Here is a 13,132-nt window from a genome sequence, read left to right on the forward strand (position 1 = left end):
CACTCTCATCATTTAAGGCAATCACTATTCTCATTGGTATTAGTATCATGCACACGTGGAGAGAAATAAACAGCCAAAGCTCAAGGGAACATTTTGTGAGCGCAGCAGTCAAGGAGCTGCGGCATAAGTAGGAATAACAACTGAAAGTGTTAACAAGGTGAAGAGAAGGTTAATGAAAGGAGGAAGAGAACACCGAAAATAGCAATGGAAAATATATCAGAGGGAAAAAAAGCGATCAAGAAAGTGGTTATTAATATTAAATTGGTTTATGTGTGTATACAACAGAAATAAACAGGTGACTATGTGGGATGTTTTACAATGAATTAATGTGAGTCTTTTTTTATGAGGAGGGAGGCTGTGAGAGGAAGGTGAGCTATCAGGTCTTTGGATGACCATTAGCACAAAATAAATACAGGAGAATGGGTCAATGTATCAGAACAGGCATTACCCTGAACTACTAAAAAGCCTTCTTTAATCATGTCAAACGCACATTGCGAGCCACGTGAACTATTTATAGAAGCACAGGTTCATGCGCTGCCGGCACAATCACACAGACATAACCATATGTATTTATTTTTCTGTTGACGCCTTGTCTCTCTCCCATCACATGGAAGTAGCTCGCTGAACAACCTGACCTTCTCCAAGTTTAAGCGAGTAAAAGAAAAGTTTCACATTGTGGAGAGTGACTGACGATAAACATGTTCTAAGAAAAGCAAGACAGACGGATCAAAACAGCTTCTTATAGCGTGACAATCTTAAACATTGATGGATCTGTTTACTCTGCACGCCATTTATTTTTGTCAGATAAGGAAAACATGCTTGTTGTAAAGTAAGACAGCCATATCAAAGACAACCAAGGACAGCCTTAAAAACCTGTTATTTTTTTTTTACCGTAGAATCCAACAGATGGGGATGCTATCCAAATCCTACTACTTCAAGTCAACCGCTTACTGACCTGGCCCCTGGTAGTAGCATTGTTTGCCCCCCCCCCAAAGTGCCACATATTAACAGGCTTTGCATAGGTGACTCACCGGGTCTTTAGCTTGCTGCGCTAACACGGCGTAGGTGGATATCCTGCTGCAGAGGCATTTGGTGTGGACAGTGGTTGACGCGAGCGTTTGGCAGCCTTCTGTGCCCCAGTTTTCTGCGCCAGCTTCCCTGGAGGTGGGGAGAAGGGGGGGGGGGGGGGGCACAGGGGACATAAACAGCGACTGTGAGACAAATACACACAAAACAAGCTGTCAAATGACCAAAACACGTCCATTGGAAATTCCAATACAAAGGAGGGGTGAAAGAGGGACAGAAAGTTTCAGAGGGTGGAGCATCATCAAGGTTACCGAGTTCACCCATCCACTCTGTAGGTTTAATATGCAGTCATGGCCACACGCACGCCAACTCACTGACAGGCTCTTTTACTCCGCTGGCATTAGAAGCTAATGTCACCTCACTTGTTCTTAAGTCCGTGTTTGGCACCCTAAACGCTTTCTTTCTCATCTTTGTTCTTGTCTTTTCTCTATTCCAACTCTTGGAAGAAAACCCTAAGAGACTTGAGGCCTTGATGCCAATCGTAAAAGGTTGCATCAGCTAACATTTAACAAAAGACTAGTGCAGCTTAAACGGTGGATGGGGATTGTTCTGCACTAAATGGTCAATTGCTTTGACACGCAACACCTTTCTGGGTAAAACACTGCCTAGAATCACATGCGACCTTGTACACTTTATTACCCCACACGGCCTCCCTTTATTTTCCCCCCTCCCTTCTACTTCCCTTTTTATGCGCTCAATAGAAGGTTGAGAGTAGAGGTCGATCAATATGATTCCAACTGCTCTAATTACCCTGGCAGCTCAAACTACACATTAACCTTATGTTTAACCCTGGATACACTATTCTAGATACCAGATAGATAGACACAGTGTGGGAGAGGCACATTAAGAGCAGCTACACAGGTGTCCTGTTTGGGCCAAAGCTCAATGAGACATGGGTACAGAGGCAACAAGAACTCATCATTTTACAATAGGAGATCCTAAAAACACACTATTTCTGAAAAAATCGTTTTGGGTGTATCAAATGAGTGACTTCTGTCATTCATTTTGTTGCTTCTGGTTTGAAGTGGGTGGGGCTCAGATTCTTGAAGGAGGTGTTACATTAAACCATCAGTTCTTAGCACCATTTCAGTGACAATATGATGACATCTCATCTGATGTGGGTTGTTTTGCAACTGAAGTTAAATCTGAGGACACTCATACTGCTTTTTGTTTTAAGGAATTCATTTTAAACGTTTTAATAAAACTAATAGGGGAACAATTTTAAATTGTAAAAACATGTTTAAAGCGATTTTTTTTTGTGACACAAATGTGTTAATTGAGTTATTGCCAACATACATTGTAGACTGTATCCTATTGCAGACTGCTGTGCACATGGTTCTTTCCCTACTAATCAATGAGTAAGACCTTAATCATATCCTCTCAAGCTGATACTGTAGCAATGATCAACAGCACTTTGACAACAACACTGTTGAGAGAGAGAAGTGACTAACTAAATATGGACTTGTTGCCTTTTGTATCTATTGTAACTTGAGAAATAACAAGACATAATATCTAAAAAAAAACTTGAGATGCACTATTATGTGGCTAAGTGTACCTTTCATATGGCAAAACCTTACAAGGATAAATATATAATTAAAAAAATCAAAAATAAATACATAAAACAGAGAAAATTAAAAAAACTTGTCATGGGAAGACATTTTAATATATTTGTGTCTACTCTGAATTCAAAGTTCAAATTAAAAAGTTATTGCTAATTTCTGACTTTTGCGCTTATATTATTTTAAGAAGTCTGATTTTAACTTGTCTAAATCTAACGATCAATAAAGTACCTCTGATCTTATTATCTTATCAAATATCATAAATATATATCAAATGAACAAGTAAGTTGAATTGCTTTTCATCTTGACAAACATTTTTTATTCACAGTGCGGTTTATTCTACTGTCGATCAAATAACGCCATCAAAATGTTAAAAGAACATTGACAACATTTTACCAGAGCACAACCCAATGCATCACTCAAGACTAAGTATTAGTGCTGGATTCAAAAAATCGTCGACGACATATTTCCTCGTCGACGCATCGCCACACACACGTGGGTCACCCAAAACAACAACAAGCAGTTTGCAATCGCACTTTAAACACTATGGAGACTGAAACGGCTACCACCTCCTCCTCACAGGATTGCGTACGGAGCCCTGCAAAAAGCCCCCAAACAAAAACATCTCGCCCTAGGTCTTTCAAATTTAATTTATTGAAATCTCCAATATCAACGTAAGAGCTTGTTCGGGGTTGTGCTAACACTTAACCATAAACGTTATCGTTTACTTTCTCCGTCTTTATATGTAGATATTACTTTTCTCCGTTAATCTCCGTCACGTTGTTTCCATAGCAACAACAACTTCCTGTCAACAGCGCTACCTCTCCTTCAAAATAAAAGCATATTCATAAATAGGAACAGCCCTAGTGTGTTGTGCAGCTTGAGTTCTGTGCACTTCGGTAGTGCTAACTATCTTATAGCTCTCCGTACGGTTTGTTCGTGCTTGGTTGGTTAGTAGTTAATGTTAGCTACCTAGCTAGCGGCGCCAGCTGTGTGTTAGTTAACGTTTGTCAGCATTTAATGTTGGCTGGAATGGTAGCTAGTTTACGTCTGCAGAACACCGCTATCTAGCCGCTACTAACCCGGAACGAACAAACTGCACAGAGAGCTAACTCATGTTGTGGTAGTTTACGAGTCAAACATAACATTAGACTAACGTTAGTCAGCTTATAGTATCAATGTATGTCAACTAACGGAGCCAAGCAATGTCCAGGCCAGGGCTGCACGTAAGCTGGTGCGCAGTTGTCATGAATGAAGTAATGTTTTTTGGTATTTATTTGAGATACATTATGTTTTTTATAAATCGAACAACAGAAAAATAATCGTTAGATTAGTCGACTAATCGATGAAATAATCGCCCGATTAATCGTTTTCAAAATAATCGTTTCCCCCCAGCACTACTAAGTATACTTCTACTATGACAGGCCACTCAAACACAATCAGGGTGACATTAGATGACAAGACTGTCAACCTTAATTCTCAAAGGTATATCTGAATGTGAAGAAATGCACACGCACAAACACACTCGCTTCACAATGTCAGTAATGAGATATGAGGACAGTTCCCTGATGATCATCAACTGCACTGTGACACTTCAAAGACACGAAATTGAGTCAGAGCAGACATCTTGACAGGAAGCAACATGGCGCGCAGATTTGTGTGTTTCTTTGTGCGACAAAGAAGGTGAATGAGAGAATACATGCACTTGTTAACTATTTAAATAAATCTTCCAAGTTGTGTACATTAAGGTTTTTCAGGTAAGATGTATTTTTCTTATTTTTCTAAAAACACATACATGTGGAATCAATTGAACTTACAATGACTCATACAGTGATCCATTAAAAATAAATAATGTACTGAATAGGCGCGTTCACACCGCAGTACTTTTCCCACTTTAGTTCCAATATAGTTCCGAAATGTTGCGTTCACATCAACATTTTTTTTTAACCTTTTACCCCCTTTTCCGTCCCTGCTAGAGAGCAGGAACTTTCGTGGGAGAAAAAGGTTCCTATTTTTGATTGGCTGGGCGGATTGCAAACCACGCCCCGTAAAACTCCCAAAAAGCTTTGTGAAGCCGCCATTTTCTTATCCTCGCATTAACATTATTAGCATTAGCATTAGCCGAAAGCACAAACGCAAAGAGACTAACTTATGACAACACAAAAGAAAACATGGGAGCGGTGGAGATGAGGAGGTGTCGGCGTTCTGGCGATTTACTCGGAAGGCTTCAGTAGAAGCTGCTGGGAGTCCCAGCAGCTTAAAGTTTTAACAAATAGCTTCATCCACACCAGAAAAGCAAAGCCATCTGTACTCTGACTACACATTATGATTGTATGCCACATGAGCAAATGTAAAGCACTGAATTATGCATGTTGATTGATGTAAAATAAGGAAAATGCACATTTAAAAGTATGCACGTCACTTGTTTATTCACACAAATGATCTAACTACATGAAACAAGGACGGACACATCAAGTAGTCAATGTCATTCTGACAGCACTGGATAAGGACAAACAGTCTGACAGCTCACAACAGGGGGATGGCTAAAGATAACACCAGAAATACAACTAATCTCTGACCTCTTTGTTTAGCTGCTGAATTTCAAACAACAATTGACCCTTATCTTGCTGAGTTTCATTATTGATGTCTTTCAGCAAAATGTCAGCTTTGACATTTACATACCGGTAGTTATAATGCGCTCACAAAGTTGGAGCTTTGATATTGCAGAAAACGCTTTCTGATACACACGACTGCTCCAGACCCAGCTGGGCTCTATAAGTAAATTATTATAAGTGTCGCTAAGCTGGCACGGAAAGATGAAAAGGAAATAACTTTTGTTTTGAGTTTTTGTTTTAGTTGAATTAGCCGGGAGTTGCTGCCGGCTACTCTTATCATGGAAAACAGAACCCAGATGTATAAACAGGTGAACAACTATATATATAGCCCAGGGATCCCAAATGTATACCGAAAGATATCAATATGGCATTATCCAAACAAATGCTGAGATGGGTAAATGTGTTTAACACCATCATGTTTGCTGGCATTGCATTATTCAACGCATCTGTTGTTTGGTTTTGACTTTGACAAAAAGTAAGGTTTTATTTTATGGATGCTCGAGTTGGTTTTTATTTTGAAAGGTAGATATCCCTCAGTGCACATGGGGATTACACCATAGCCATAATCGAATATATAGATTCAACATGAATGAGGGTCTACAGGAATGGTATTTGCTATGCGAGGCTGTACTGACAACCCGGTCTCACGGCATTTCGTGTTATAGTCACGTCATTTAATCTATTGATTCGTTTTCACCAACACGATTTCCCCCTTTTTTTCGTGTCACACAGAACGATTTTAAAAGCAATGTATTTCTATTGGTAGTATGTTTCGTGCCTGCAGAACGTCTTTTTGTCCGTTCGGGTCTTGGAAGACCGGGAGCTGTGGGGTTCATAAAAACATGTTCTTACCCAATATCAAGCCACGATTATTGTTTTTATTTTAAATCGTATAATGTCGGACTTTTTTTGTCGTCTGTGAGGAAAAGAAATGGGGCTCAGAGCCTCAGAATACTGAAATCTGTATTTATTAAAATCTTTTTTTCCTTCTAATTTGTTATTCTTTTCTAAATAACACACTGTTATTTACTCACCAATAACACACAATTATCCTTGTTTTTATTTATTTGTTTAATTCCATAATCTCTGGCTTTTTTGGCGTCCGTCAGGAACTGAATTTCAAAATAAAAATAACCGGAAACAGACGTAGACCTATAAGGGACATTTCGAGCATCATTGCGATACAAAGCCACTGAACTGATTACCCAAGATCCTCAGCTATGGTTTAAGCTCGCTGATTGGATGTTTTAGCCACAATGCATGTAGGGATATGGTGTTCATGCCATATCAAATCCGAAAAACCTTTTTTTTTTAAAGAAAATAATACTTTATTTTGAGTGTTCTTGCTTTTCTCTTTGAAAGTCATCACATAACGGCATTGTAATACACGGTTCGGCTGCATTACATATTACAGATCTGCCGTAGTTCTTTATTTATAGAGCCCTGATGAGAAGACCTTTGGAAAAACTGGAAGAAATGCAGCCGAAACTGAATACTTGACGTGGATCATAAATATATCAACAATTAAACAACATCTTCAATTTTTCTTCACACAATACGTCTCCTCGCAGTATCAACACTAATTCGGCTGACTTTTACATTTGATCTAATTCGTAGCTAGGTTATATGTACACCATAACGGTGCACAGCTGATATAGTTTTTAAAGATATTACTGATTTTCTTTGAATATAAGAATGTAAATACTGAGTCTGAAATAGTATAGCAATATGCTGTAAAATGATGTGAAAGCATGAATAAAACTAAACATCTTCAGATGTTGTACATACATAAGTGTCCTACACTAATAATACAAAGTTATTATGGCTGTGTGTACCTTGTGTGCACCGCCTAGTGGTTAAAGCACGTTAATGAATTATTGTTTTTATGTGTTATATTTGATGAAAAAAATATTAAGAGTACATACTTTCATAGGGGGAAAGCAGAAGGTCTGTGATAGAAATATAGAATACAAAAAATCAAGAAGATACTATAAGTGATCTCTACACTAAAACAGTTTAGTGCAGGATGTACAAAGATATTAATAGGAGGAGGTGCAAAACAGACAAAATGAATTAACCTTTATTTAAACATTAAATAATACTTTAGATTAAGGTCTTCTTTGAAATAAGAAAAAAGCTTTGGGGGTATCTACAGATAAATATTAAGCCTGACAAAGTACTTAACGTCAAATGTATTGCTTTCCTGCGATGTTAACTATGTTGAAGCACTTATTTTAACTGATATTATACATATGAATTATACTCTTATGTATGTAAATAGTATAAGAAATGTGCAGAATATGACAGTTTAATGGTGGAGGTATACACACATCTTGTAATGCACTGTCGAGGAACCTCAGCTGTGACCCAAGTTTTTCATTCATTGCATAACTACACCGTAGTTGTGTATATGATATGTCAATACACCTTAGAAAATCTTGAAATCTTGAAAGGGATGTGCAAAATAGCCATTATACAATCTTTAATTAACTATTAGTGGAGAATAACGAGTGATGAATATACTTTATTACTCGTTTCCATTCATGGCAATTGCAGATAAATGTTTAGTCTTCTCAAACACCAACTATCAAATATCTCTCCTGATTGTTGGCACTTGACAATCACCTTTCCCTGAATTTTACTCAGGTGTAACTAAAGTCTGATTTAAGAGTTGTTTATATTTCACATCATTAATCAGAATCTGCAAAGTAACTCAAATAAATGTAGTGGAGTAAAAATACCAGGTTAACCTCTGAATTGTAGTGGAGTAGAATTACAAAGTAACAATGAGCTGTCATGTGGGTATATATTAATGCTGCCCATTATGGACACAAGCAATGTTCACCCATTTATTAATTATATGCTTTACATTTGATAACACCAATGTTTTTAATACTGACAACTTCTAATTGTGGGAAAAAACGAAAACGTGCAGTAGAGACGTCCCATAGAACATTTTGCGAAACACAATAGCCAGCATGTGTAGTTCTGGGGGGGCGTTCGATTCCAGTTTTGGATAGTCTGGCATGGTTTCGTTCCATTTCAAACAGCTGTTTGACGCTCGGCGTAACCTTGGCGCACTGCCACTCCAACATCCAATCCCAGAGCTTGAAGATTAATCACGGGGACAGTAGTCCTAAACGATAGCTTGGGATTATGGGTAGTGTAGTGTCTTTGGCCATCCTAAACTCAGAAATGTTTTTCGGATTTGATATGGCATTAACACCATATCCTTACATGCTTTGTAGCTTAAACATCCAATCAGCAAGCTTAAACCATAGCTGAGGATCTTGGGTAATCAGTTCGGTGGCTGTGTATCGCAATGATGCTTGAAATGTCCCTTATAGGTCTACGTCTGTTACTGTAAACTTATTTACTCTGGTTCTGTATGCTTTTCAATGTTATTTACTTAGTCGTTATTCAAAAACTTCACACCTGTCGTTTTATAAAGAAGTTAATCAGCTGCTTCCTTGATTTGAACTCCTGCTGCTATTGGTTTTCCTAATATATTTTGTCATCTTAGCATTATACAACTAGCTAATTAGCATCAAACACAAAGCACAGCTGGGCTTGAAGTGAATGTCATACGTTTTGCAAGTAGTAGGCAAAATATTGGACATATTTAGATTTGACCCGAGGAACATTTTAGAGGTCAAATATGTACAAATTCCTCCAGTGGAAACATGAATTAGTGTGCCACAGCAATCCACCAAATAGCTGTCAAAATCATTAATGATGCGGTAATACAGTGCTAAAGCATCATACTTCAACAGTTTGCCTACAAATATACTGTCCAATTGGTTTCCTAACCGTTTGTAGAAAGATTTTGCAACTGTTAAGAAAAAATAAGAAATATACTTCCTGAGCAACAGCATAAAGTGACCTTTTGTGTCCACTGAGAACAAATTGGCACCAACCCTTGACTGAAAGGGCAATGCTATGAAAGCCAATTGCACCCTGTTTAGAAAAAAAAAAAGGTTAAGCATGCTTTGAATTCTTAAGTTGACAGGCTTGATGCAGGGATTTGAGCTGCATGGAGGTAAAGTCAGTGTAAAAGCTACCCTCCATCCTAGCACATCAAATATGGGGCCAATGTTTCTCATCCAAACTAGCAAAGATGATGATATCTGTAAGGTAGAGGGACACTGACAGACACTAAGCCTTATGATACGAGCTGATGTGCTGCATTTAAGCAACGTTTAAAGTGTTGTCACTGTTAAGTATTTGAACCAATTTTACAAGGGAAAACGTTGTTCTACATAGCTGTCATTGATGTAATAGGGATTAACATTATCAGCTAATTTCAGCTGCAAACACTGTCAAAACTGATTCATGAGACGACCGCGGCCAACAAATACAGTTTAGAAGTAAAATTGCACACTCTGTCCATTGCTTATTGCTGGTAAAATGTGCCATCAGATTTGTGTGTAGTTGTGTCATCAGTGGCCAGAAGTGCAGGCAGTAAAAGCTATTACACAGTAGAAAGATACAAAAAATGCGTGGGGGGTTAAAGCAAACAGCAATGCATGCAAAGAGATGAAGGCATTGAGGGATGACAACAGAATTTCACACATTGATGGAAATCAATAGCATGTAAATCACAAAACCTATCCTCATTACATAGAATACACTTTCAATCTGCTGTTATGTCTTTAGAAGTTAGAAGTAACAAGTTGAATATGCAGTGCATGATATTGTGAAGCCATTAAGCAATTTGCGGCATGTACTCCGTGATGTTTTTATATGCTTTAAAAAAGAGAACTGTGGCCAGTCAATGTCTAAAACAGAGTGAGAGATAGTGGCACACATTGAAACAGAGAGCTAATGATTCATATACAGAAAGGGCTATTGGAAATGAGAGGGCTTGTTGTAATAGAGAGGGATTTTAAGGATCATGGAGGTAAGTGGCCTCAAGTGGACACAGCTGCAATGGTTAAAGCCTACCACCAGCATCAATGGCACACTAAGGCAATAGTATGCTCGGTCATGTTTTAAATAAATAAAAACATTTCTCCATCTTTTCTCTAAAATTAGGCGTTAAAAGGAAATGTAAGAATGCAAAAATAACACATATTTGGAAGATTTTCAGTATTTTAAGCCCCCGTTGGTTCACCCAAAATGATGTGTTTTCTTAGTTTGCCTGGTAGACCTTTATTTTGTTCTTGATTAACATCTCCGTGTTAAGGTGGGGTGATGAATAGCTTTATAAAATAAATAGTTCCTACATTTAATATCGCACAGTCACACATGCATAACATTAACATTCGGTCCCGTTTGCTATTATTATGCTATTGTGCATAATGGCTCTGTGACCCTGTTATGAACTATTAAGCGCTTGATAGGAACAGAGCTGTTGTTAATGCTTTTAATGGGAGAAAGGTCAAAATGACTGCTGTCCAAAAAGGCCTATTTACATCAGACCTTCAAGAGCAGAGGTTTAACCAGAAACAAATAAGTGAGAAACTCTGAAAAAGGTTTGTATAAGCATCCCTTTCATTATCTTCCAATACTTCTAAGGTGATAAGCCACGAGGTACAGTATTACTTGCTATCCCTGTACAGTACACTTAATTAGACATATATGTAAAGCTTCACACCCACACTGGTCATCTGGTGGCTCGGCTGTCTGTGAAACGCAACGGTTTTAATTAAGCCAAATAATGTAATTTGTCATACTTCTATCTGTATTTCCCTGATTTGCTGAAGATTAATTATCATGTTTCAAATGATACAAAAGAAACAATGTTTTTTCTTTTCATTTTTGAAATTATAACTCTTAAAGTAACAATTGTTAATAACTAAATCTCAGTCCATCTTTTGAAAATAAATGTCAAAACATTTGATTTTGACAATTTGCCGATACCGATTTTTCCCGGTCTGATCTTTATGCAATGCATTAAGAGAAAAAAAAAAAAAAAAGCATTCAAGTTGTCCCTTAAGGTTATTTTTTTATTTAAATTGGATATTCTATCCAACATGGATATAGCTTCTTTCTTTCACAGCAGCATTGGATCAGTTCAGTTGTGCAGCATTGGATCAAAACAAAATAAAGCTTATCAGTACTCGTTAGCTTACTGCTACAATTAGACACTGCGCCCTGCCCACTCTGTTGCCAGATTTGAGAGAAATAAGCAGGTCTATGAAAACAAGCCCCAAAGAAGCAACACATACATGATGTTCTGTAATTTGAAACCAAAACTAAGGCCTCAGGATGACTTTAAGACTTGAACATGGTCATTTTTGTTTTGTAACATTGAATAAAAAATAAAAAATAAAAATAAATAAAAAAATCCCGATCCCCGATTTTTTTCTTCCCGATTCCGATCTTTTGAAAATCACGTGATCGACTCCGATCCCCGATCACGTGATCGGATCGGGACATCTCTAACACAGCCTAATGGAGGCATCCGATAGTGCCCAAATGTATGTTTTTTCCTCTCTCAATAATTGAATCAGTGGTTTTATTAGACTCACTTTAACAGATTGCACTGTTGAATATCTTTTTTGAATAGAGGAATAAGGAATATAGTTTCCTGATTGACACCACGGATATACAAATGGAAAGAGTGTGAAAAAAACACCTATTCCAGTTGATGGAATACATTCTGGTTAATATTGCATCCCCGCCCGCCAGGGAGCCAGAATGCACATTCACCAGAGTCAGCGCACATTGGCCTTTTACTCCATGCAGCTGGAAAGCACTGAAGCAAATCTTCACATGATAAAAATCCTCTGTGCTTGCTCAACCTTTCATAGCACCTATTATGCAGTGCTGACCATCCAACATTGACACAGTACTCGCCACAATGTAGGCGTGTGTCTGCATTTCATTGCATGTTTGTGTCTGCACGCATAAATGTATTTGACCCAGATATGAACTCTGTAATATCTAAGCTTTCCTCCGTTCAACTAACTGATGTCAAGGCGGGGTTTATAACTACAAGAACATGCTGTGAGATTATATGAGGCTTGCTGTGAAGTTTATGTGCAAAACCGTACTGCTTAAGATTTTAAATGTTATCCTTTTAGTGGTAACTCAAACATGACATATTTATTGATGTCCCATGTGTTATTGAATGATTCTGGAAACAAATAAAAGGTTTCCTCTCACAGGAATACATTCATAATGATTGTTGCTGTATAAAATGTATATATATATATATATATATATATATAAAAAACAAAAACAATTAATTAGTTTTCACAAGGCCAAATATGTGAACACTTATTATTTGTAAAGCAGAGTACGGTAGCACTTTACAAAAGTAACTCAGCAATAATAATTTATTTCTACATGTAGTTCACTGTCTTTTGAAATGCAACTTGAATAGATATTTAATATATAAAAATAACTCTCCTTGCTTAACCTCCTTACCTGTCTCTCTTGTAGCTCATGTCGTGACAATGTTGTATAAAAACCTTACTTCATGCTTCTTTCAATCTCGTGCGAGGATGCTTTGTTATTGACCTCCACCTCCCCGATCTGCTCTCTGGCATGCCCGTGGGCTAATTTATAAGCTTCTTTGCTCGGATTATCTTTCTTCCTGGTGTGTAAGTTAGTGAGCAAACAGATACAGATTTCAGCTACAGCCATAAAGGCCTGCCGTCCTGACTGCCTGCATTTCCAGCGACACGGCGCATGGCTAAGAAGAAAGTAGTTCCTGCAGAAAATGGATTATTAATCATGATCTCTGAAAGGGATTTTATTATGTTGTTTCTTTGCGACGCAGGTTTTTTTTATTTTGTATATCTCTTAAAATAGTTTTTTCATCTCGTCAGGGGCTCAAAGAGCACACTTCGGGCCCATGGGACAACTCTGAATTTCACAAAGCACTTACCCAGTGCCCTCTCAGCCTACTTGCAGGTGCACACT

General features: G+C 37.8%; 1 protein-coding gene across 12 annotated transcripts in view; it reads right to left on the reverse strand.

Annotated features, from left to right (window-relative positions):
- Nucleotides 1–13,132, reverse strand: part of adgrb2 (adhesion G protein-coupled receptor B2) — a 223,405-nt gene that overhangs the window by 64,976 nt on the left and 145,297 nt on the right. For all 12 annotated transcript variants that reach the window (XM_079652995.1, XM_079652986.1, XM_079652988.1 and 9 more), the window contains one exon: nt 1,032–1,158. In XM_079652995.1, the coding sequence (XP_079509121.1) occupies nt 1,032–1,158 (127 nt within the window). The remainder of the gene's footprint in view (nt 1–1,031; nt 1,159–13,132) is intronic.

This window comes from Notothenia rossii (genome assembly GCF_949606895.1).
Source record: "Notothenia rossii genome assembly, chromosome: 10".
NCBI classification, from domain to species: Eukaryota; Metazoa; Chordata; class Actinopteri; order Perciformes; family Nototheniidae; genus Notothenia; species Notothenia rossii.